This window comes from Rhodamnia argentea, chromosome 10, assembly GCF_020921035.1.
Source record: "Rhodamnia argentea isolate NSW1041297 chromosome 10, ASM2092103v1, whole genome shotgun sequence".
In the NCBI taxonomy this organism is placed as follows: Eukaryota; Viridiplantae; Streptophyta; class Magnoliopsida; order Myrtales; family Myrtaceae; genus Rhodamnia; species Rhodamnia argentea.
In genome coordinates this window covers 15384433-15409870 of record NC_063159.1, presented here as the reverse complement: position 1 = coordinate 15409870, position 25438 = coordinate 15384433, and the positions used below count along the sequence as shown (strand labels likewise).

Here is a 25438-nt window from a genome sequence, read left to right as displayed (position 1 = left end):
GGCCTAAGGCCCAAACAACTAAGGCTCAATGGATATCCGGGTAAAGGTCATTGGCTTCAAGCATGCCCCATGTAGATGTACTTGTTCTTTCTGAAACTCATAATTCATAAACAAGCTCTCTTTTCCATTAAAACTCATTGAACTGTCCATAACATTTGAAGTCTGGGTACTTCGCCTACTGTGATGTGCAGATTTCAATCTTGGTGTTATGATCTGTTAACCAACTACCATTGCATTATTCTAATGGGGTTGAGTAGGTAGAGCTCCTAGTTCCATGTTGAGCGACGCGAGGCCATGAATTAAACATGCTCAACCGGGCTGTTTAAGGTGAGAGCTTAGATGAGGAGATGATTTCGGGCTAAGGCCCTTAAGACGCTAGTCTATGGCCTCCATTGCTTAGCCCGTATAGATGTCTTGGAGAATTTGCTTAGCAAATACATGAAAGAAGGCAATTTTCGTTTTTACATCCTTCTTCATGATGAATTTCAATCTCTCTTTCCTAGATTAATGTTGGCCATGTGACGCGGCATGTCTAACACTTGGTCTTCCATTGAGTTGAGCAGGAAACCGAAAAGGCTCTCAAAGTAATGAGAGGATGAACCTCTTGAACCCAACATGTTACATAAATTTTTCATGCCACGGTTCCTTCCGTGCTATACGAAAAGAAAGTTGTATTACATTTAGGCAAGATCTTCCTTCTTTCTCACAGTTCCTTGTGTTTTATCAAATTGTGAAGGCAACCCAACAATCCTTGTAAGACCCAAAAGACCAGCTGAGACTAGTTCTTGGCTCGGGGTGGGTTAGGGCCACTGCTTTGTCAGCATCTTTTTGACAGCTGCAGACCCCCACTTTTCCTTCCTTTTGCTTATGATCAGGGCTTAACCTTTTGCATTCGGGGACAGATACTCTCTGCAAAGCAAACCATTGTGCTCATGTTCAAGGCGGGCCACTGAAATGAGTCACTTGTCACTAGATTTTGGGGGGCGACAGCCATTACCACCTGCCATAACTTGTTTGCCTTCTTTGTCTTGAAGTGAACGCAAGGCATCATAGGATAACACTCCAATCCGTCTTCTTATCCTGGATTTTGCGTGCCTTTTCGATTTTGCTCTCGTTTGTCGCCATGGTTCATGTGGGGATGGACAATGCAACGCCTTCTTGATGTTTGTTTGCTTGTCATGACTTGATTGCATCGGCAATCTTGCGTGGATGAAGGGGAAAAAAAAAAGAGCAAAGGAGGAAAGCAGTTGATCTCTTCCTCTTTACAAGCAAACTGTGGTTTCGTGAGAATGATTTGTATCTTTTCAACATGTTTTTTCAGCCCACTTCAGAGGAGCAGTTAGATTATGTAAGATTCACATAGAACTCACATGAGATCGAAAGTGTCCCGAGAGATATGCATAAGTAAGAAAATATTGCCCTTTATAATGTTTGGATCGTGTTAACTTACGCATAAGCTCTAGGCATGACTCTTCATATTAAACCATCCAGAGGCCATAAGACCCAATTCAACCACACATATTTGTACGGCGCTAGAGTATATGTCTACCTTAAGTACACTACAAGTGTCAAAATTTATGTACGACGCTCACTTTAGTATCAAAACTATCAAAACGATCACTTAAGTGCCAAATTTTTTTAAAAACGATCACTTCAATGCGAAACTTTCAAAACAATCATTTAAGTGCCAATTTTTTTTAAAATGATCATTTAAGTGCTAATTTTTTTAAAAACGATCACTTCAGTGTCAACTTCACCGAGCCACGTCGGCTCAAATATTAATAAAAAATAGCACGTGTCGGATTTCCGGCAAGTCACGTTAGGTCAAATTGAAATTAGCACTAAAATGATCGTTTTTAAAAGAAGTCGGCACTCAAGTTATCGTTTTTAAAAAAAAATTGGCACTTAAGTTATCGTTTTGAAAGTTTTGCACTAAAGTGAGCGCCGTACACAAGTTTTGGCACTTCTAGTATACTTTAGCCGTATATGTTTTATAGCAACTTTGTTGATTTATTTTCTTTTGAAATGCTTAGTTTCAAACTTCATCAACAGGCAAGATTTAAATTTCACAACAACAGATTTATGTTCTTTTTCCCTCTTTCATAACTTCCATGTTTTAGGCCACAAAGAAGCAGGATTTTGTCCTAAGTAATTAGGACCTGAAGACTGAATTTTGACGTCCGGTTATAAATCCAAATATTTTGCTATATCCTATCCGAAGATTTTTCATATCCGATCATGTCTGCTGTTTTGTAGGAATTTTATACAAGTGCAAATGCATAAACGAAAATAGTAAAAACCTCTCACAATTCAATAATAAAGAAATTAGAAATGCCCAAACAGAGGCAATTAGAAAATAGAAAATAAATACAAGGGTTTTGCTATATCTTTTTCGTTGTTTTGTGAATTATAGTGATAAAGCCGGTTATTTTTCATGTCTTTTCGATAGGAACTTTCTTAGAATCTCTCACAAGAAGCCGGAAAAGCATAAAGGTAGGCAATTATATTTATAGGATAAGAAATAGATCCAAGGACTTTGTTATATGTTATCTATTGTTTGGTAAATCACAGTAATAGAGGAATATTTTCAAATCCTATTATGGCTATTGTTTGACATGAATTGTATATCGGTGTAAACACATAATGGAAATTTCAATAAAAACTGCATAAACTAAAATAGTAAAAATCTCTCATGATATAGGGATAAACAGACCGGAAATGCTCAAATAAGGACAACCAACGCCGACTCTCTCGCCGCATTGTGGAGTTTCAATTGAATCATAGCTTCGATCCTCTTATTACTTTTGTGAAGGTCCGTCATGCATCCAAGAGCGACATAGGAGAAGGAGCTTCATTGGTAAACAATGGAGATTTTAATTTGAGATTCATGTGCATTGGGCCGAGGTTTTCGTGCCCCAAATGATCGTGCAGATGGTAGAGATGATCCCCAAAACTTGCTGTATCCTAGACCCCTAGGGTTTGTCTAGGGTTTTCTACTAGTTTCTAGAAGGTTTCTAGGGACGAGTGACTCGAGAATTTGCCTTGTATTCTAGAACCTTCCAACTTAATGTTGGTGGTTAGAAAGATGGGAGGTGAGATCTTAGCCGTTAGGCGAGATAGAGATCTACCGTTGTAATTCAAGGCTCCCTACTATCTAAAGAGGGGAGTCCTCTTTGTCATTTGATATCCACAAAACTAATATCACAAAGCATTCCTCCCCAGAGTCTCTCTCTAGAACTCTCTCTACGAAGATCCAGGTGAAATATAGAGAAAAGGCTTAGCTTGGGCGCTCCATCGATACAAAGGAAGCCCGAGTCGTCGTGCAGGTTGATCCCAAACTCTAGGCTTGTAATAAGTGGTATCGGACCAACGTTGAGGTGAGCTGTTCGTGAGGTCGTAGAGCATCAAAGCTGGTTGAGGCAATGTTAAACTCGGAGGTGGATCATGTTGCTGCTGTTTATGGAGAAACTCCCCACAAAAAAGCCTCGCAGGAGAAAGCCCAAGGTAAATCCAGAAAAAGAGAAGCATCGTTGGATGTTGTACTCACGCTTGTTGACAAATTTGACACAATGAAAAAAACGGTGCACGAGCTACTCGATGGCCTTGGAGACGCTAAAGAGCAAATCACTAACATGGACAAAAAGATTTGCAAAGACTTCACCATCGATCTCAATGCAACTATAGGACCACTACAGATGAAGGACGAGGCTCTTGAAGCGTCGATCAAAGCTTTGTAGCTAGATGTCCAAGAAAAAGTTAATTCCCACCAAGCTGAGATCGAAGAGCTAAAGGTAGAGATCCAAGAGCTCAAGACGGAGTTGGTTTTGTGCAAAACCAGCATCGCCAATGGTGCAATAGTGAATGGTGCACTCACCGTTCAAGCGGCATCAAAGATAAAGGTGCCAAAATTGAAAGAATTTAAAGGCAAACGATCCGCCATGGAGGTCGATAATTTCCTTTCAAGCATGGAGCAAGACTTTGATGCTGTTGGGATTCATGAAGAGACGGCCAAGGTACGAACCGCTACTTTATATCTATTTGGAAGTGCCATGTTATGGTTGCAATTCATGTATCACAAAGCTACCCGATCCTATGAACAATTGGGATGATTTTTTAAAGGCATTTCAGGATTACTTCCACCTCGAGTCCGCCCCTCAAGAAGCTCGCAGCAAGCTCCATCGCCTTGAACAAAGAGGCACAATGCGGGAATATATCAAGGAGTTCACAGAGCTCAAACTCCAAATCCCCAACCTAGGTGAGGAGGAGGTTTTCAAAGCATTCATGGATGAACCGAAGCCTTGGCTGCAACTCAAGCTAAAGCCAAGAGATATCCAGAGCATCGCGAAGGCAATCTCCGTAGCCGAGTCTCCGGTCGACTTCAGCAAACTCGATTCGTCCAAGTCCAAGGAAAATGGATGGAAGGATCGAGACATCGATCGCAGGGATGATGAAAGCGATTCCGGCTGTGGTCGAAAAGAAAAATGGGGAGAAGGGTCTTCCAAACATCAACCCTACCAACATCAAGGCAACCAACCCCAAAACAACTACATCAACCAGGAGGACAAGTTCAAACATCCTCCTCCATAGCCGTGCGCGACTTGCAAAGGCAGCCATTGGACTCAAGAATGTCCAAAACAAAACAATGGAAAGGTAGTATACCCCGTCATCATCAAGGATGATGGTGGGGAGCAAAAAGAAGAAGAACCAAAGGTTGCGCGACTTGGTGGCGTAGCTCGACTCAACACCATGCGAACTCAATCACCATTGAAGAAATCCTTGAGGGCGTTAACACTAAACTACGTGGAAGTCAAAGTACGCAATAAGACACTTGTTGCCTTGGTTGACACAGGGGCTATCAACCTATTCCTCTCGAGCGAAGCAGCTAAGTGATTGAGACTCCGCGTAGAACCCACTAAATATTTCTTCAAGTTGCTCAATTCAAAAGACGAGCCAGCTAATGGCATTGCTAGAGGCATTGAGATTTAAGTCGGCGGTTGGTAGATGTGTCAAATGGGTGAGTCGGAGTCGGGTCTGGTTTGGGTCGGGTTGAATATGGTCCAACCCATATTAACCCGTCTAACCCATTTTAACCCATATTTAATGACTCGTACCCAACCCGACCCGCAACTTACTCATACCCAACCCGACCTGTTTTGACCCATATTACCAAAACACACTAATATTCCAGGAAAACCTATAAAACTCATTTAAGATACTTTAAGCTCTTCACATGTATATATTACCCGAATGAAAACTTCACATCAAATAAAACAAGCAAATTAAACAATAAAAAATTACTAAATAAAATAAAAAATGTATAAATTGAAATACTTACAAAAAAAAAGAGCTGAAAAATGGGTTGTGAACATTTTTTTTTTCTTTGGACGGTTGTAACCCATATTTCATGAGACCGGTTTCGTATGGATAACTCATTTTTTGAAAGCAGATATATACGTGTTTGATGAACTTGACCGACCATCAAGCATGTTCGACCCGAATTTCCTAACTCGCTTTCCAATCGAATCTCAATTCTCAAATTCATGTCCCAAAGCAAAATCATGTATCAAGCCTCACCCCATCTTTAGGAGTTGTTGGAAATCGATCCAATCTAGTCATTAGACCACAATCTATGACAAGCAACAATAAACCATTTCGCATCAAATGCCCAATATCACGAACCTCGAATTTATTTCACCAAGCAAACAAAATTTCGCAGGTAAAAGGTTGGGATACTAGTTTGTGTTCCCTAATTTTATGACATGATAGACCAAGATTATATCAGCAACCTCCTTGTACAATTCTAACTACATTGGTAAAACCATTTTCCATTGTAGCTTGCCCCTTGAGTCAAGTAGACACTCAAATCATTACAGGAACGATTATGATCTCCTACTGGGTATGGATTTCTTTAAAGGGCTAGTGCGATGGTGGATTTGAGAACCAAGTCGATCATCATCCCCGATTCCGAATGCCCATCGATCATAACAATGTTCAAAAAAGTGGAAGAGACAAAGAACATCAACACGATTTGACTCATGGAAAGAAAGACAAGTGTTGAGATGCGGCCTGATTCAAGTGTGAAGACCCGACCTTTGGTGATGCCAAAGGAAAAGTGGGAGCTGCCCACAAAAACACAAAACACTCTGTTAATCAATGTGCTATTTCCAAAGCTAGAAGACATTGGTGCGCCCAAAACAAAGAATGAGTCGCTAATGACTCATGAAGTGGTCAAAGAACCGAAGAAACCTCAAGTCCCGAAGTCAAAGAAGAAGTGCTCTCGTAGACAACACAATAAAAACTCAAAGAAATCGACGATCCAGAAGAAGGATACGGACGACCAAAAGAAAAATTCCACTGCGAAGAAACAACCCGAGCCAAGAGCACCGAGAACGGCGCTCAAATGGGTGGGGAAGAATGACACAAGCCGAGATTTTCGTGCCCCAACCGGTCATGCAAATGGCCGAGATGATCCCAAGACTTGTTGTGTCTTGGATCCTAGGGTTTTCTACTAGTTTCTAAAAGGTTCCCAAGGACGGGCGAGTTGGTAATTTGCCTTATGTTCTAGAACCTTCCTATTTAATGTCGATGGTTAGGTAGATGGGAGATGATCTTAGCCATTAGATAAGATAAGATAAGATAAGATAAGATTTACAGTTGTATGTCAAAATCCCGTATTATATAAAGGAGAGTCATGTTTGTCATTTGATATCCACAAAATTCCTCCTCGGAGGGTCTCTCTCTAGAACTCTCTCGATACAAAGTAAGCCGAGTCGCCGTGTGGATCAATCCCAAACTCCAGGTCGCCGTGCGGATCGATCCCAAACTCCAGGTCAATAAAAGAGGAGAAAGCCTTTTAAACTTGATGAGGAAAGTTGGTTGCAAAACATCTATCAGCTGAGACAACTTTCTTAAACAATTTTGAGATGTCTGTCCATAGTTCTTATAGATTGTCGTTGCTACGAGTATTCTTTGGCTGTCGTACCAAACAAACTTTTTGACTAGACTGAAAAAATTCGCAATCTCTTTTACAATGAATAACTAAAACCCTTTTCATCCGGGAATGTATTTTGTGGTTCCGTAATTAGGGGAGATGGAATCTAAGCAGAACGGTAGAGCTACGGAAGCACCTCGAAAACGGATACTTCCATGTCCTTCGTACGCGCGACCGAATCCGGAGAAGCGGACACGAAGTACAGGACACGCCTTGTGCTTGTCGATGGGCGGCGCGGCGCGTGGCGTGCAGACCCGCCTCGCCGCCGCCGCCGCCGCCTTCCCCCTATTCGCCGGCTCTTCATCGCCGGTCCCACAAGGAGGAAATCTTCAAACGGGGCCGACAGGAGAGTGTTGCTTCTAATCCAAAGCCAAAACGGGATGAAGCTCTTACGTGAAAGCAAGGCAAAAGATCATTAAAAAAAAAAAAAACCCAGTTTTTGCCGCGATAAGAATCGGCACTCTGCCCCCTCCGCATTGCATGAGTCAACTCGCAGTGGAGCTCCTAATCATTTATAAATTCTCTTTGTTTCACCAAAAAAACACAATTTTTTCCTTAACTTTTCTTTCGTTCTGTTTAACTACCGGTCCTGCTTATACCCACTTCTTCGTTGACTCTGTCTGTCACTGGCCTTTTGTCATTCGGGCATTTCAGGTACGTGATCGTTTTCACCAGATAAATATCTTGTAAACGAGAGAGACAGAAGTATTCGTTCTTTTTTCTCTGTCATCCAGTTCTAACCGAGGTTCGATCTTTGCTTAGATTCAGAGTGTTGAAGGATTACTTTAGCGATTGTTGTGCCTCTGTACTGTTTGCTTCTCATTTGCTCCAAAATTTGGAATTGTCTCTGTGGGTGATGAAAAGCTTGGAATTTGCTGTCGTTACCTCATCTTCTGTATCAGCATCAATTGTCTCGATGAGTCCAGATAGTGACAACATGTTGTGACGAGGTTTTTAAAAAAGGTTATAAGTACTAGGTTTTCTATGTTTGGGCAGGATTAGATTACCTCTACAAAGCCAAGTCGTGGTGATCTTGACTTTATTTTCTTTTCTTTGATATCAATCTTATCGATCGTGGCATGACTGAGTTTTCTACTGAACTTCCCCTTCATTAGGGCGTGCTGAAATTGACTGTGGTAGAGGAGTGACAATGCGGGTTTGCAAAGCAGTTCCTAGCAGTGGCCTTCTGCTATTCCTCTTCATTGGCCTTTCTTCTGTATGGCAATGTTTTGCTCTTGATGTTGAGGTGAATCAGACTGCACTGCTGCTCGTTAATGCTTCCACGGGTCAGCCGATACCTGAAACGCTTTTCGGTATATTCTTTGAGGTCTGTTCAGGACCCTAGAAGAGTTCATTCTTCTATTCTTTCGATGTTCTTTGTTGCAATTATTTGTACCCTCATGTGAACTTGTCTACGGAGAACTTTCAGTGAACTGATAGACTTGCGTTCATGATCATCTGTTTGACCTTTTGATGCCATGTTGAGATGGCCCTGAGTTTCTGTGTGTGGCAACACTCGTGCGAGTCTATTGGTTTTTAATTGTTTGCTGCATTACTGACTTGCCTAAGGAGACGAACAGCAAAAGTATCATTATTTCGTTAGTTACTTTTGAACGTCCATTCTACTGGTTGATGCATTTCAGCGACTTGACTTGATTTCTAACTTTTGCTGTACCTTATTTCTATGATGGTGGATCTGCCTTATATGAAGTGTCATCATTGCAGGAGATCAACCATGCTGGGGCTGGAGGATTGTGGGCAGAGCTTGTAAGCAACAGAGGTGATCTCAGGATTCGTTTAATTTCTTCAAACAAGAATGGGGATGTAGTGTGCTTATCTAATTTATATTTCAGACTACTGTGCTGATTACTATCAAATTTTAGATAATCTGAGATGGCTCGCCGCTTCAGTTTCTGTGAAAAAATGAATTCAGATGTGGACCGTTGCTTCTTGAAGGGCTGTATTGGAAACGGTACACTCAACAGGAGTGCTTACTTTACGTAGCTAAGTTGTTGTTGGAATTGGATGTGTCCCTGCTCCTATTGGTTTGGTCGGAATGGATTGCCAAATTATTTCTCAGACATCTGGTATACAGGGGGAAGTAGTTGCTTATGCATGTAGACTCATCTGCGCATGATTGAGCACGCTATTAGGATGCTTTCCTATTATAACACTTTACTCTTCGAAAGAATGTTTCGTTTTCTATTATCCGGTGGTTAATGGACATAGTAGAATCTGTCTATTTTTTTGTGCCCAGTCTACCTCTCATCTTCTCATGAACTTCATATTTTAAAGGATCGGCAGTTTTTTATGTTAACTCCTGCACTATGAAGGTGCCATCACCTGAACGAATTTCGTGACTCATTCTAACTCCAGGATTTGAAGCTGGGGGCCCTAATACACCCTCAAACATCGACCCTTGGTCAATAATTGGGGACGAGTCGTCTTTGGTTGTTTCAACCGACCGGTCATCATGCTTTGAACGCAATAAAATTGCACTTAAGATGGATGTGCTTTGTGACAGCCAAGGTCATAATATGTGTCCAGCTGGTGGTGTCGGTGTGTATAACCCAGGATTCTGGGGCATGGTGAGTACTATTGACTGTTTGATGTTTATTTCCTAAACAATCATTGTTTTCCTTATGCTCTGATCTTCCATGAATAATATTAAACATGGCTTCAGGTTCTCATCTCTATCTGTTCGATTCCAGTTTTTCATTTTCCAAAACATTTCAGATCTCCTCAACATTTCTCTCAACTTCATGGATCTATTTTTGAATGCTTGGATGATTTTGTCTTCTTTCCATCTGCTTTTGAATATTTTTTTTGTACTTCAAATCCTATGTTTTGTCTCTCTTCAGAATATAGAAGAAGCGAAGACGTACATAGTGGTCCTTTATGTTCGCTCATCAGGATCAATTAATGTATCTGTATCTTTGACGGGCTCAAGTGGGACACCAACTCTGGCTACTGCGAACATAATGTAAGTACAATTTAAGTGCTTGTAGTTATATAGTGCTATTTAGAAAATGTGGTAGCCTTGGGGACCATTGAATTTCATTCTGCACTCTCTCTAGTCCATCTTATTGCCTTTCTGGGGTAGCTTCTTTCCTTTTGATTGAAAATAGTGTGCATTAGGAGCTATGAAGAGTCTTAATAGAGTGATGCCAGGAGAGAGGATCTACTGGATCAGCATGATGATGTTTGAAAGTCTTAATGCAGAGCTTCTTCTTCTGACGTATCAAACTGGACAAAGATGGAGGTTCTTTTGCAAGCCAAGGAATCAAATACCAATTCTAGACTTCAGTTGACAACCACAGATAAGGGAGTGATATGGTTTGATCAAGTCTCAGCTATGCCTCTGGACACGTACAAGGTATCAACTTTTTTTTTTCTTTGTGGAGTTGCTGAAGCATGGGATGTGAATCTACGTGCTTTGAGTTGAAGCACGAGAACTTGGCTATAGGTGCTTTTAATGCTGCAGTTCTTTGCTTTCTGCAAAAAATTATGCCTTATTACTTGCTTTTCTAAACGTCCCTTGATGTTCTTCCAAAAATTTACCTTGCACAGGGACATGGTTTCAGAACTGAGCTTGTTGAAATGCTTGAAGATATTAAACCTCAATTCATCAGATTCCCGGGTATATAATTTTGCTTTTACCTTTTAGCTCATGTTACATCAACATAATATGAGGTGGACTGTGTGCATCTAGACTGAATATGGGTGATCTCAGATGCTAATTTTCCCTAGTTGCATCTAATGCATGTATCTGCACTAAGCTGATCTTTAAATTTCGGGACTTGATATCGTCTACTAAAATGACTCGAACCTGCAATGTGGAGGGCAACCAATATGGAATGTTCGATTAGGTAGGATTGATTAACGAGAAACCTTTGAGCATTTAATCATTCTTATGTGTTCTCACTCATAGGTGGCTGCAGGTTTGTAGGTGCTTATGCATGCATGCATAGAATGTATCTAATACATATTTCAGTTTCTTCATTAACTCCAATGCGATTTGGCCTTTTAGTTTTGTTTTAAATTTGTCTATTGGAGGATAGAATTAATTTCATTTTATCTAAAACCTGAGTATCCACCATCTAATCTTGACCGAGACCAAATTCAGATGTAAAGACTCGATTTCCAAGCCCACTGTACTTGCAGAATTGCTCCTCTGAACTTCATTTAATGCAGCATTGATTTGTTAAACGGATGTTTTAGATGTCAATGTTCGGCACAGGGAAGAGTTCCATGAAATTATACTCGTTGACTTAAAACTGTTTCAACTAAGTTTTTTCTGGAAAAATTGGCTATAAATTGATTTTTCAATACTGTGGTTATTAGTTCTTCATATAGCAGTAAGATTTATATCAACCGAGCTGCATGGAGACTATTCTCTCCTTTTAATTATCTGAACCCCAAACCGGTACACTTGTGACAAATTTATCCCAAACTAATTTTTGGATCACCAAAAAACCCCAATCTGGTACACCTATGACATATTTAGTCTCCATTAGCTTCCATCAAATCTTACCGTGTGTTGTGCTGGACTCAATTGACATGGCAAGTTCACATGGAAATCCATGTCGGTTTTGCTAAATTGTCACAGGTGTAACAGTTTGAGGAGTAAATTGTCGCAGCTGTACCAGTTTGGGGTTTTTCGTGATATTAACCCATTTTTTGAAGCCCCACCTTTTGTATTTTCTTCTCTCATCAATAATTTTTCCCTGACCCAAGTTTTGCGTGTCTATAATCATCAATAGGCATTGTAATAGATATCCACAGAACTGCTCACGATTAGCTTGATAAATTACTCATGCTTCTCTTCTTAGCTCATGAAGCATCTTTACTTCATTTTTCCTCTAGGTGGCTGTTTTGTTGAAGGTGAATGGTTAAGAAATGCATTTCGCTGGAAAGAAACTGTTGGACCATGGGAAGAGAGACCTGGCCACTTTGGTGACGTGTGGATGTATTGGACCGATGATGGTCTCGGTTACTTTGAGTTCCTTCAGGTCATTATTTATGCTTTTGGTTGCCACTTTTTATTCTTGTAACAGTGCTTCTGGGACTTTGAAGATCTAAATTTTTGGTTTGGTTGTATAATGGCATGGTTTTTTTCTTTGCAGCTTGCAGAGGACTTGAAAGCTCGACCAATTTGGGTTTTTAACAACGGTACTTTAGCATCTTGATGCTATGTTACATTTTTATCCTTGTTTACCATATTCTGCTGATCTTTCTTTCTTACTCTGTTACTTTTCTCTTTCTGCAGGAATCAGCCACAACGATCAAGTAGATACTTCTGTTGTATTGCCTTTTGTACAGGTGAGTCCAAATACCGTCCAATCTAGCCAGTTGATGGCGCGTTGACATTGATCAGTTAATGAGCAACAGTAGGCTTACACGATTATCTATAAGTATGTCTCGTCATCTCTGAAGCAGAACCGGACAGTGTCAATGTGCACTGATAGATTACTGCATTTAATGCCCTCATATAGTGTGGAATGCCTCCATGAATATATTCCATCAGTATGCAGTTACTTCGGCACAAGTTTTCATTGTGAGTAAATGACTTCTACTTTTAGAAAGCAAGAAGATAAAATATCGAGTGAAGTTGATGGACCCATCTGGGCACAGCATTCCTTTTCCATTAGCTGCCTTTTCTTTTGTTCAACACTTTAGGTTGTTAGTAAGGATGAGACTCATGGATCTTGATCATTTGGTCGTCGTCTCAATTATGTGAAAACATTGTAGCTGCTCTTTTTGTAAAGTGTGAACCACTGGTTTCTTATCTGGACATTTATTAGCTGCTCTTTTTGTAAGTGTTAGTCCTTGAGTTTATAGGAATATCCTTTTTGATGTTATGTCGACGGTTTGCAGCACTTCCTCATGAGATAAATTTTTCACCATCTGTCCATTTGAAGGCTTTGTTTGTTTTTGTTTTTCTGGTAATGAAGGTTATCTCAAAGTCAATGACCTTTAACTTAACTCCAGGAAGCACTTGACGGCATAGAGTTTGCTAGAGGGGATCCCAATTCTACATGGGGCTCCTTGCGAGCTAAAATGGGACACCCCGAGCCTTTTGACCTAAGATATGTTGCTATCGGGAATGAAGACTGTGGCAAGAAGAATTACCTAGGTTGGTTTGTGACTGTCATCCCCTTTCTCCTGATGTTGTGTCTGAACTTGGAATGTAGGACTGATCCAGTAAGATCTACCTTTTGTATCAAACTGACCAGGGAATTACCTCAAGTTTCATAGCGCCATTAAAAGTGCCTATCCAGACATTAAAATGATTTCTAACTGCGATGGCTCTTCTCAACCGTTAAATCACCCTGCTGATTTCTATGATTATCACGTAAGTCAAGCATTGACATCTTTAGCACTGTAATTGCCCGTTGGTGCAGATTTCTTTGTGTTATATTCTTTATCATAGTACTGATGAATACCTTGGCTTCTTGGTTAGGTCTATACTTCTGCCAATAATCTATTTTCTATGGCTCATAAGTTTGATAAGACGTCTCGCGATGGTCCAAAGGTGTGGTCTGATTTGTCTACTCATAACTAATATGCACATCCAACCATGCAACACTGTTGATCTTGTGATCTGCTTTGTTCAGGCTTTTGTAAGCGAATATGCTGTGACTGGGAAAGATGCAGGCACAGGAAGTCTATTAGCAGGCTTGGCTGAAGCTGGCTTCCTTATTGGGCTAGAAAAGAACAGGTGTGCTCTCTGTTTCCATATGAGTGTGTGCGCGCGCGTGCGCACTTGCTCACGTGCCTTTTACTTCCATGTGACAAGAGGTAACAGATATAACTAACTAATCAGTTTCACATTGGGGAAATCCTTTGAATTCAAGGATATAGCTCTGATTTTCTTTTGGATTCATCCTTTGCAGATGAATTAAAGAAAAGGTTATTGATCATTTTCATCTTCTATTTGCAGTGATATCGTTGAGATGGCAAGCTATGCACCGCTCTTTGTCAATTCAAATGATAGGAGGTACTTCCATTGATGCCCTTTTTGAATGTCGGTCTGGCGGAGACTTTTAGCATTAAGCAGGATTTTTTAAGTTCTGGCTAAGGTTTGACAAATCTTCCATCCCCAGGTGGAATCCGGATGCAATCGTTTTTGATTCATCCCATTACTATGGAACTCCAAGTTACTGGGTCCAACGGTTTTTTGCCGAATCAAGTGGAGCAACTCTTCTTGATACGACAATTCAAGCAAATTCCTCCAGTTCACTTCTCGCCTCAGCGATCACATGGACAAATTCAGAGGATAAAAAAAGCTACATAAAGATTAAGGTCTGTGATAGGGTGCTATACCTTGATTTTGTGTAGTTCTGTTTGTGCTCTAATCCCAGGTCACATTCGACTTTGGGATCGATGGGTTTCCTTTTTTCCGGATGTCAGACACGACTATAGTAGGAAAAAAGAGCAGTGTGGCCCCCATAAAATAAATGCTGCAAGATTTACTTTGGTGTGTCTTATCCATGAATAAATGTGCATTGTTTGGTTGGGTAACCTGGTAATTTTTTGCAGATTGTGAACTTCGGTAGCAGTGCGGTTAATCTAAGCATTGCCATTAGTGGACTGGATCAAAATTGGATACAAAAGTCTGGATCCTCAAAGACGGTATTGACATCTGCTAACTTGATGGATGAGAACTCCTTTTCTGTGCCAAACAAGGTCAGAACACCTCGTCTTTCCCATTTACCCGATGACTTCTTATTTAACTTTGAACTTCAATGTGGGCATAATATTTGTTGTGCTGGCTAGTGTAAAAGAATGTCTTACTTGATCCGAACTGATTTTTTGTAATCTAAGTTGAAGATAGGATAAGAAATGCAATCAAGCGAATACAGGCTTAATGATGTGGATCTCACCTTCCAATACGTGATCTTGGCCAATGCAATGCAGGTGGTGCCGATCGAAAGTCTACTCGAAAACGCAGGCAAAGAGATGGATGTTGTTATCCTGCCCTATTCCTTCACTTCCTTCGATTTGTTAAAAGAATCGACAAGCATCGGATTAAGGGAGATGATGACTCTTCTAGATCTTCTATGTAATTTATATAACTGATGATTGTAATTATATGGAATAATCTCATTAACTCAGGGTGCTATCGCCCTCAATCCAAGTTATGTTGATCTTTGTGGCTGTAAAATGTACTTCTTGCTTAGCTGCTGTTACATGCTATTGAACAGTAAATTATCTTGCATATGCTGCTAAAGGAGCCGTTCTCATCTTGTTAACTTGTCATGCATATTGTCCTTGTTTCGCTTAATTGGAGCTGCAGCGAAAGACGCGGGATCTGGCCAATTCGTATTGCGAGTTGGTATTGACCGAGGAGTAGAATCCGTGTTATCAAAAGGTTTTCTTGTGATCATTTACGGTATGGAATGAGTCGACCATCCACTTTTGAAGCGGTATTTCATCAAACGTAGTAGTGATAGCGATGGCGTTCACTCGGCCGGTCAACGGTTTCTTTTGCCATTCTTTTTGGGATATTCTATATCATCTATAGTATAACCAAAGTCCGCGGAATATGCAATTGCCTATCATTGTGGCAGGCTTGGATTACTAATTATTTAGGGGTGGACATTTGATATTATAATTGTTATTATCATCCTAAGTTTTGCAGCTAATTCCATTATTTGCTTATAGTAATGCACATGTGCCCCTTTGATATATTCTGGGCTACTCTCTATTCGTGTACATATTTTTAATGTGAATCGAACCTTTTGATTAGAACTTTGGACAGTTGGATCATTAAACAACATTCTTCGGTGATGTCGTATGGAATAACACCTACCATAGCGTAGCCGTAGATAGTTAAGCATCAACCTCCCAACTAATTTAATTCGCGTATTACGCTTATTAAATTAGGGGTTTTTACGTGTTAAACAACCATTGATGCCTAACACACCAACAATTTTGTCCTTCCAAATTCTAACCATGTTCGTTATCCCCTCTTTGAATATCAAGGTTGGGGGGAAATTATCCAATCAATTCTAAATCTATTATATGGATGTCAATTCCGTCCTAAAATTTTCAATTTTATCAAGTTAGTCCTAAACATTTGCGCAAACCTCCAATATAGTCTTTTCGGCCGATTTCCTTAGGAAATTGCTATAATGGCGGTGTGCCACGTAGGACGGCCGGCCTCATTGGACAAATGCATCGGTGTCTCCGGAAAAATTGACAGGAAGAATTAGGTTGGAAGTTCACACAATGCTTATGATTAAATTGACAAAATTGAATAGTTTGGGATTGAATTGACATCCTTACATTGATTGGATTAGTTTCCCTCGAGTCCGTGATTAGTAGTCCTTCTTCTTAAATTCAGATTAATTATGAAATCCCTCAAAGTTTACATTTAGATGAGAGCTAATTCTTGTGCTGAATTAAGTTGTTTTAATTAGAGAGAACATGTTCCTACTGTTATTCATTCTAGGTTACAATTAATGCGAAATATGGGAGGGTTTACCAAGAGCAACTGCAGCAATAAAAACCCCAAAAACAACAAAGACCAAACTTCGAAGATTTCGACCAAACAAACAAGAATTTGAAGATGACAAACAAACATTCCCTCAGATCAATCGATGCAAAACAGTTAAATTAATTAATTCACATCAGCCATCGGTATTCGGTACGAAATGCTAATCCGTCCACGTCACCTACCAACAATGGAAAATGTTGTCTTCTTCATCCATTCTTTAGTTCTATCAGGCGCGTTTCTCTTTTCATAGCGCATGTCAATTCCGAACATGTAAAATTTCTCACTGCCCATGTCAAATAAGTAAGACCCATCAATGGATGAGTCGGGTTTGATTTGGATTGGATCGAAAATGATCAAACTCAAATGAATCCCTTTTTTTATCCATTTATATGTAATACAAATCTAGTGACTCATATCCGACTCATATTCCCAAAACAGTTCCATATTTAATCCATTCTAAGAAAACTCGTACCAAAATTGAGATAACAGTGCAAAATGAATGAATGAGAGAGAGAATGAAAAGAGAGTCGTGGAGATGGGTTGAGTCTAAATATGTTATAAACTCATTTACAACCCATTTAACTCTCATATTATGTTTAAACTTATTTATGACCCTATTATTAAATGTAACAAACACATATAATTTGTTCAGTCCATCGTATATGGGCTACAAGAAGAATTTATGATCTGTTTCGACGGATCTACGGATAAGATAGAAATCAAAAGTTCGGATGGCTAATCAATGCACGAAACATTTTTGGACTTGGGAGTATAGAGCATCGAAATTTGTGTCTTGCATTTAATTCAGACGGGTATTATTTTCTTTGACCTACTAACCGACCCCGATTGCGTTAACACAAAATCAAATTAATGAATCGTAAAATGTTTTGTTGATAGACAATAAATGGATAATTAGAAGTTTGTCCATTAACCCTACTTCTTCTTTTTTCCCATAATGGATGCGATTTCTTGAACCACATAACTTATCAGTCCATTTCTATGATTACTGCTTGACTAATATCACCATCATCAAATTGGTCAGCAATGCCCCATAATTCATTTGAATGATTGTCATGGTCTTCATCTTTACTCAATCTCCTATGTTCAACTCTGCTGTTTTTAATGCATTTGTCCTTATCACTGCAGATCTCAAATCAGTATAATCTCGTCGCTCTTGCCATCCGATCTTTCTTGACAAGTAACAGGCCTATTTCCAATTTCAAAGCCCGCTTTTTCTTACCATTATTTCATAATCAAAGATCAAGGAAAATACAAAAGGGGAAGGGATTTTATACACGTTGAAAATAGGTAAATGATGTGATAATGAGGAGATCGAATGTTGATCCTAATAATAAGAGTTTTGTATTGGTGAGGGAAAAGATTTGTGTTTGGCAATTCTCCCCGGTTTCCCCCACACAGAACAAAAGACGGACAGCGAGCGACTCCCACCTCCTCCGCTCTCCACCCTCCAAGTCCAAACCCAAACCACCCCTCCACCAGCTCCTCCCCTACCCAGTAACCACCACCACCACCTAAAACTCTCTTTCTCTCTTCCTCTGGGCCTCTGTAGACAGACACAAGCAGGCATACTCATACTCATACACAGACAAAGGTCGCATCTTTCCTTTGTTTTCCCCTTTCTCTGTCGCTCCCCTCCAAGACCCAGAGAGATGGATGACCCAGAAGACCCCTTGCATGGCGGCGCCGGCGGCGGCAACGATCCGCTACTCCGCGGCCACGCCCCCGCGACCTCCTCCCCCTCCCGCTTCGCTCGCCTGATCAGGACCCGCCACCGCTCCTTCCTCCTCGGGGACTGCGACGGCGACGGCGGAGGCGGCGGCCGATCCGGCGGGGACATCGGGGAGGCGGCCTCGAGCGTCTTCGGCGAGGGGCTCGCCGCGTGCTCGAGGCCGATCGTGGTCCTCGACTTCGTCTGGAATCTGGCCTTCGTGGTGGTCGCCGTGGTCGTGCTCCTGTCCGCCTTCAAGGAGAGGCCGTCCACTCCTCTGAGGCTGTGGCTCTGCGGGTACGCTGTGCAGTGTCTCTTCCATGTGGGCTTCGTGTGCGCTGAGTATCGGCGGAGCGACGGGGACGACGAGCTCGTGGGTGTGAGCGGGCTGTCACGGTCGCCAAGTCGCAGCAGGTGAGCCTCAATTCATGTCTTCTGAGATGTTACATTGGTGTATTGCCCGTGATGTAGCTGTTCCTAGCCGAAATATTGAAGCTTTATGGGTTGTAAGGACTCGTTTAGTTGTTATTGTGGTGTCATTGTGATCGATCAGTGAGTATTATGAGGTGATCGATCTATGTTGGTGATGGTTGTAGTTGGCTAAGGGACGTGTGATCACTAGGCATTAGTTCGGGTAGCAAAGGTAACAAGATGGTGGGCACTTGATTGTAAGACTAAGTTCATTCACAAGGAAAGATGAACTGGCATTGGTGAATTGACCAGGAATTGTGAAGAAGTGTATTTTAACTGCAGAGATGATTTTGACTGCTCTTGATTCTCAAACTGCAAACTGATTTAGCTAGAGGAGAACCACAAGGTGCCGTATCTTTTGTGAATCATTGAAGTAGTTCAAGAGACTACGAATTGGGTCATCTCTGGGATCTGACATGTGTTAGCAAAGCTCTTGTATGCCCATGGTAGTGATTGAGGTTAGGGGAGAATTTTTTTAGGAATTTGAGAGAAAATCTACTGCTCATTCCGACAAGTTTCTCCTATTAATTTTTAAAGCTCTTGCACTTTTTTTAGAAGTTTTGAAGAAGCGAGAAAATGGATAAATATTAAGGACAGGCTATTGTGTTAGGTCCTTTGCTTATATTAGTGATCAGGACAAGTGTTGTCGTTGAAGATTTAATAGATCAAGGCTGAGCTAAGTTCTTTATGTCACTTTTGTAGGTTTTTCTTTTAAAGCATCATTCAAATTATGAAATAGTTATAATCATAGATGTAAGGAAGGTACTGATTGTTGAAGCAGTTCCTTGTGTTCCTTATCAATGTTTTACAGGATGCTTAAAAGGTTGGAATCCTTGAATACATTAATATCGTCAATATGGTGGGTCTTTGGTTTCTATTGGATTGTTGTGGGTGGACAACCACTTCTTCAAGATGCGCCGCGTCTCTACTGGTGAGTGTCTTTTCTTTAATGTGCATCTTGAATCGCTTTCTTTCAGGATTGGAGTCCAGTTTTCTATGCTTAGTGATACAGTGATACATAAGTCGATTGCTTTACATACTTCCACAGCCATGTTACTGTGGGAGTTATTGGAACCTGCTTTGGAAATCATTTTAAAGTGGGGCATCAGTATGTCTTGAATGACCACCAATTACTTTCTGCTTTATCCTTTGTGACGGCCATGCACAGTTATTGTTTCTGTTCTCTTCCATAGTTTGATGAACTGCAACAAACATACATGAATCCTGATTTTGTTTACCTGCTGGAATTAATTGCAGGTTGACAGTTGTTTTTCTTGCTTTCGATGTCTTCTTCGTGATCTTCTGTATTGGTATGGCTTTCGTGGTCTTCTTGGCTCTCTTTTGCTGCATCCCCATATTGGCAATTGCCTATGCCGTTGCAAGCACTGAAGGGGCATCCGAAGATATTATCAGGAGTCTTCCTAAGTATAGGTACCGCCCAGCTAGTGTGCTTAGCACGTTCAACAATCTTGGGATGGAAGAAGTACTTGGGGCAAGGTCAGGATTGGGAAACGATGGTTCAAGTGGTGAACTTTTTCTTTATTCAGAAGATTCAGTAAGTTGGCCTATCTTTGGAACTCCTCCTCCTCATGTACTTATGCTTATCTTCCTTGATTATGCTTTGCAAAAGTCCTACGGATGTCCAAGTTCCAACAGAAGGGGAAGTTGCATTTGATGGAAGATAGTTCTTCCAGCATAAACCAAAGTTTTGCCATTTTTTGAAATGATTTTATAATCTTTACAAATTCTTGTTGTCAAATGATTACAGTTGCTTTATAAAAAATCTCCATGAGGTTTTTAATTACGGACTAGCAGAATATGAGATTTAGTCCAAGCTAAGTCCGCATGGACATTGATTCACCAATACGATTAAAAAGGCCCTTGTGACTTTCCTCAGATTATGATATCACTAGTAGTTGCTCCACAAAAACCTCTTCTTGCCCAACTTATAAGCTCTCTGTTGTGACTTGCAGGAATGCTGCATATGCCTCTCAACGTATGTAGATGGGGCGGAGCTTTATACTCTTCCATGCAATCACCATTTCCACTGCTCATGCATCAGCAAGTGGCTCCTGATAAACGCGACTTGTCCCCTTTGCAAATTTAACATTCTCAAGGGTGACACACTCGTGTAAACAGTCACCGAGAGCATAAGGAGGAGACCACATAGCTCCCGATTAGAACGGGAGAGGGAATTTCAGCTCGTCATGCTCTTGCCGCTACACTGATGCTAATGGCTAAGGAAAGTGAAGATGAAAAGACAATTGGGTTTTTCTCTTACAGCGATTCCTGTTTGTAGCTATTTATGGATGGTCGGCTCCAAATTTTGTAAATAGAATTCATGTTAGAGTTCATTTCAGCCTTGATTTGCCATGTCGTGCTTTTGTGCGATGCTCTTGATTGATTCGCGAGACCAAAACCCAATGTCGTAGGTTCAAATCATACAAAGCATGATTCCGAATCAATGAAGACCCTGTTACCGAGATATGACAACACCTATACTTATAGTAGTTATAAGCCCAACTTCAATCGTCAGCATGTGAGTAAGCAAAGTTACTTCATCGGATGTTGCTCTTGAATTGCTTTCCATAGCCGCATCGGAGCTTGAATTGCTTTCAGTAGCTGCATTGGAGGATATAGTAGAAAAGTCTACCACAGCTCCCTCGGAGGATGGCTTTCCTCTCCCTTTTGGACCTATAGATTGGTACCACTGACCCCTGCATGAAATTTATTTTCTAATCGGATTTGTTCATTCATAGCATAGAGGTAGATCCTTTTCTAAGACCGATGGTTGAATGTTATCCCTTTCCACTCCTGCTGCAGTCCTGACTGCTTTCCTGTTGTGGCTGCGTGTCCTAGTATGATCTCAATGTCCAAATGATGATGCCAACAGCCTGATCCGAATGAAGTCAGTCTAAGAATTTCCTGGCTAGCAACCTTCTTGGAAGTTAAGGATATCGAATCCTCTGCTTGATGGATCTTGACATCGAGCATTGAGTTTAAAGCCCTGTGGCTGTGCAGGAATAAGAGATCGATAGAACATATTGATTCTTATTGCGTGACATAGAGCACGATAAAATGATTTGAGTATGACTAGCTTCATCGTTTTAAATTTTTTCATCACTTCAAACTGAGTCGCTCAAAAAGCTGCTATAGACTCCATTCGCTACTCAATGCAGGTAGGCAAATAGAGCTGCAGTTGCAAAAAGAAAAAAAAGAACCAAGTAAAAGAGATTTGCACCTAAGGCTCTTTATTAGCGTCCTCAAGGAATGAGACACCATCTGAAAGCAAAGTCCACCTTCTTGGAGGACAACAGGATGGTCAATGTGACTAGTCTGCCAATGTTACCAGCAGAAACAACAATGAAGTCCGACAAGTCACACCCGGAACACTTTGATGCTCCAGTATGCATCAAGCACGAATGACAGGGTGAAGATGCACCCAGAACACTTTCAGTCCTAAAGCAAATTCGAATGGTAACCAAAATCATAGAAACTCATCATACACTCAAGCATTGAGTACCAGAAGTAGTATTTCTCATGGCAAAACAGACCCTTACACTTGAACCATAGGCAAATGAAACAGCATGGAAAAAGAGGTGAAAGTTAGTGAAAGACGGCTCTTTTTTCCCTCAACTCCTGTCTCCTACGCATAGTTTTGCTTGCTTGGTTGAGTACGAAAGGGCGCTCGGCAAAACCTTAAGAGTCAATCAAAAGGCAGCGGCGTTGTGGCAACCTTCTATTCGCAAGAATTTTGGTGATTGCAGAAATCATGGTTCCTCATCAGTCTTCATCTATCATCAGCATATAAGCAATTACCAGTTATAATATGTGAGATTGAGACTGAATGTACAGTAGTGAAGAGGTTCTCTGCAACTCTCGGAGGCAAGTTGGTGGTTCATTGGATGAAGAAGGGCCAGAAAGCCCTGGTTGTGGAAACAATGGTATCCCAGGAATAGATCTAACTCAATTGACAATTGACAATAATTGCTTCCTAGTCTTTGGGTTATTGCATTCAGGTAATTTAGCGAATTCATGCTCCCCTATGTCAGTTTGATAGATAGGTGTTTCATTCTATCTAGTCGCAAGGGCGAACTTACTGATTACTCCATAATGTTGTTGACATTTGAACCTCATTCAAAATAAAAATTCTATCAGAGGATTTGATCCTTCACAAACCAGCAGAACTTGAAGATCACGAATGATTCATGATCGCCAACCAGCAGGAGTGAGGTTGACAAACACCAGTCACCCAAACTTTGAAGCAGAATTCTAACACAAAAAATGAAAATATATTCCTCAAAATCTTTGCCTTACAGGAAGCAGTCAGGATCGAAATGAATCAGATTATGAATACAAATCTCCATCCAAAATGGCAAGTTCAAAAAAGGATGTCAAAACAAAACCTGCCAGGCATCTTGAGGTATGTAGCTCAGACATTCTTCAATTTCTTCATCTTTGAAGGCGGCCATCGGCCCTTCTTCCTCAGCCTTCGCTTCCTAACGAGCCGCTTCCTCCGGAGCCTCATCTTCTTCGCCAATTTCATCCTCAACTTCTGTTCCGCCTTCTCCTGCAGCTTCGACTCCAAGGGCAGCTTGTCAACTGGCGTGGCCTCTTCCTTGTTCTGCGACGGAGCCTCACCACCATCAGCTGGCCCTGCTCCCTCGGCATTGGAATCAGCCCTCACAATTAGTGAACCCCTCTTCTCATTTGGATAGCTAATTGCACTGAAAGAATTTGGGGGCAGAGCGATTGGTTTGATGTGCAACCGGGAAGCTGAAATACAAGTTCAGAAAATGTCACAGAGCGTGAAAATAAAACACAAGAAATGGCATTCTCCTTACTTCCACATCCACATTAGGATTGAACACGAGACGCCCTCAAACAACTCTAGGACGCAAAAGCTCATATTACACGGCCGCTCGGAAGGGAAACACGAAACGAATTTGAAGTGTGCGAAGGAAAGCCCAACGGAGAAATTCAAACGCGCAAGAACATTATGCTCTTCACCTCGTTTCACTTCTCTTGAACATACTAGAACACCACCAAGGTCGAGTCTTTCTGTCCTCTCTCATCCCCAAATGAGAAACCCAGGATTCAGTGGAACCAAACGCGAGGAAAGCTAAAAGACCCGCGAAAGAATTAATACCTGCTTTCGCAGTGAGTAGCAGAGACGACGAGGAGGATGGCGAGAAGAGTGGAGAGGGAGGAGGCGAAGAGAAAGCGACGAGGGGACTGTAGCAGTAGAGCAGAGCCATTCTTTCTTTCACATATCACAACACGTATCAACGAATGATGTCCCTCGCTCGCTCGCTCGATGCGTTTTGGTTCTGGGGGATAGGCAAGGAAAGAGCTTCTCCCGTGTGCTGAATTTTGATTCACCCGGCGGAGTCAGCGGATAGAAGTGGATAACGGGGAGAGGCCAAGACGCGATAAACGGCAGGTCGTTTGAGGAGATGGATGAATCCTTGCAGGCTGGGCTTGGGCTCGGCCCTATCATGCAGGCCTCTGGGAGAGGCCTTGGGCTTGTGCTATCTAACCATGCAGGCCGACCCGACTAAGATATATGGCCTAGCCCAACATCAAAAAAATAATCAGAATTACCTTTTGCTTTTGCTTAGGCCGACAAAAGCACGAAAGATTTGACAAATATTTTTTTAAATAAAACTGTTTGTATTAATTATAATAAGAAATATTTTCATTATTCGTGAAAATTTATATATATATGACACACACATTTCTCAATTATGAAAATATTTTTTATTAACTAGTTATTTCAAAGCGATATAATCATCACTCTTGGCAAAATGTTTTTCAATTTTTTTTATTCTTCGCGAAACAAACGAAACCGTAAAAGGCAATGATATGACTTGAAAGTTGAATGACGGAGAACGGTTCTCTATCACTTGATTCAAGGGACTTCCCTTGGATTCCCCAAGAGGTAAGAGAATTGAGCGCGGCCGCTAGGCCGCACAGCCCGAGAGTGAGGTTGAGCTAGGTACGAGCACAAGATTCAACTTCAAATCCCAACAATAGCGGAAAAAAAAAAGAAGAAAAACAAGGAAAAGAGAATGGTTAAGCATTCAACTTTTGATCTCGATAAAGCTTTTGTTAATACCACCACATTAGTTGGCCTAATTGTACAAGACTTACTTTTGAATTGTTTTGCGCCCTTTGATCATAAGTTGGTCACTCTTAACATAAAGAAATCGTGATTCGTACGCATCAGTAAATTTGCTCATATCATATATGAAATAATCTCATTTATACTCTCATTAGTACCGTTATCAAGTGGCCATAACGGATTCACTCAAAATAAGCATTACGTTACCACTCGAACTCACATTTTTTTCGTGGATTCTGAACTCCTCCGATGACATTCGGGAGGCCCGCCGAGTTCCACTCTTTTCATTCGCTAAACAGAACTTTTGCTAATAGAAAAAGGGCTCTTGTCCCTTGACAAAGGAAATAAATAAACTGGCGTGCCAAGAGAAAACGAACATGGTAAAAGGGAAAAGAGAGGGGACGGAGGATCCTGACGAGATGCGGGCGTCAGCATGAAGTAGTGTGGGTAGATGCCCCCAAAAGTCCCAACAAGCACGCAAAGTCCCAGTCAAACTGGAGGCTGACACGTAGACGGTGGCCCGACGAATGACCGCAGGACACGTGGCGACGACCGCTGTGAGGCCTTCGCTCTCAAGTCTCTACCAATGCACCAAAAAGTCAACACCATTCTACTGCCACC

The 25438-nt window shown here is 41.2% G+C and overlaps 3 protein-coding genes across 5 annotated transcripts; 2 read left to right on the top strand and 1 right to left on the bottom strand.

The window, feature by feature from the left end:
- Nucleotides 1-7777: 7777 nt before the first annotated feature.
- Nucleotides 7778-15246, top strand: LOC115732017 (alpha-L-arabinofuranosidase 1-like). Its single transcript, XM_048271910.1, is given in 19 exon segments — nt 7778-7954; nt 8107-8318; nt 8717-8771; nt 9368-9579; nt 9853-9974; nt 10214-10367; nt 10562-10631; nt 11858-12003; nt 12118-12163; nt 12261-12313; nt 12983-13127; nt 13228-13346; nt 13455-13526; nt 13609-13712; nt 13935-13991; nt 14098-14296; nt 14534-14680; nt 14912-15017; nt 15020-15246. Coding segments are annotated over 18 exon segments (2025 nt in total). The 5' UTR covers nt 7778-7954; nt 8107-8141; the 3' UTR covers nt 15061-15246.
- Nucleotides 15247-17949: 2703 nt separating this feature from the next.
- Nucleotides 17950-21066, top strand: LOC115732045 (E3 ubiquitin-protein ligase At1g12760-like). 2 transcript variants are annotated; one of them, XM_030662705.2, is made up of 4 exons: nt 17950-18636; nt 19475-19624; nt 19951-20248; nt 20667-21066. In XM_030662705.2, exons 1-4 carry the CDS (start codon nt 18164-18166, stop codon nt 20826-20828), a joined length of 1083 nt encoding a protein of 360 aa, XP_030518565.2. In that variant the 5' UTR covers nt 17950-18163; the 3' UTR covers nt 20829-21066. The 2 variants fall into 2 exon arrangements, with proteins under 2 accessions (XP_030518565.2, XP_030518571.2); XM_030662711.2 differs by having other exon boundaries at nt 17952-18636; nt 19505-19624.
- Nucleotides 21067-21926: 860 nt separating this feature from the next.
- LOC115732100 (50S ribosomal protein 5 alpha, chloroplastic) lies at nt 21927-24101 on the bottom strand. Of its 2 annotated transcripts, XM_048271912.1 has the most exons (3): nt 23843-24101; nt 23100-23469; nt 21927-22454 (listed from the first exon to the last, which is right to left on the bottom strand). In XM_048271912.1, exons 1-2 carry the CDS (start codon nt 23949-23951, stop codon nt 23126-23128), a joined length of 453 nt encoding a protein of 150 aa, XP_048127869.1. In that variant the 5' UTR covers nt 23952-24101; the 3' UTR covers nt 21927-22454; nt 23100-23125. The 2 variants fall into 2 exon arrangements, with proteins under 2 accessions (XP_048127869.1, XP_030518629.1); XM_030662769.2 differs by lacking the exon at nt 21927-22454 and having other exon boundaries at nt 22967-23469.
- Nucleotides 24102-25438: the final 1337 nt, after the last annotated feature.

Excerpts from the sequence above, each read along its gene's own strand:
- LOC115732045 (XM_030662705.2), top strand. The coding sequence starts at position 18,164 with ATGGATGACCCAGAAGACCCCTTGCATGGCGGCGCCGGCGGCGGCAAC. Across the intron at positions 19,625-19,950 it reads GATGCGCCGCGTCTCTACTG|GTTGACAGTTGTTTTTCTTG; the intron begins GTGAGTGTCTTT and ends AATTAATTGCAG. Across the intron at positions 20,249-20,666 it reads TTCTTTATTCAGAAGATTCA|GAATGCTGCATATGCCTCTC; the intron begins GTAAGTTGGCCT and ends TGTGACTTGCAG.
- LOC115732100 (XM_048271912.1), bottom strand. The coding sequence starts at position 23,951 with ATGGCTCTGCTCTACTGCTACAGTCCCCTCGTCGCTTTCTCTTCGCCT. Across the intron at positions 23,470-23,842 it reads GCTACTCACTGCGAAAGCAG|CTTCCCGGTTGCACATCAAA; the intron begins GTATTAATTCTT and ends CTTGTATTTCAG.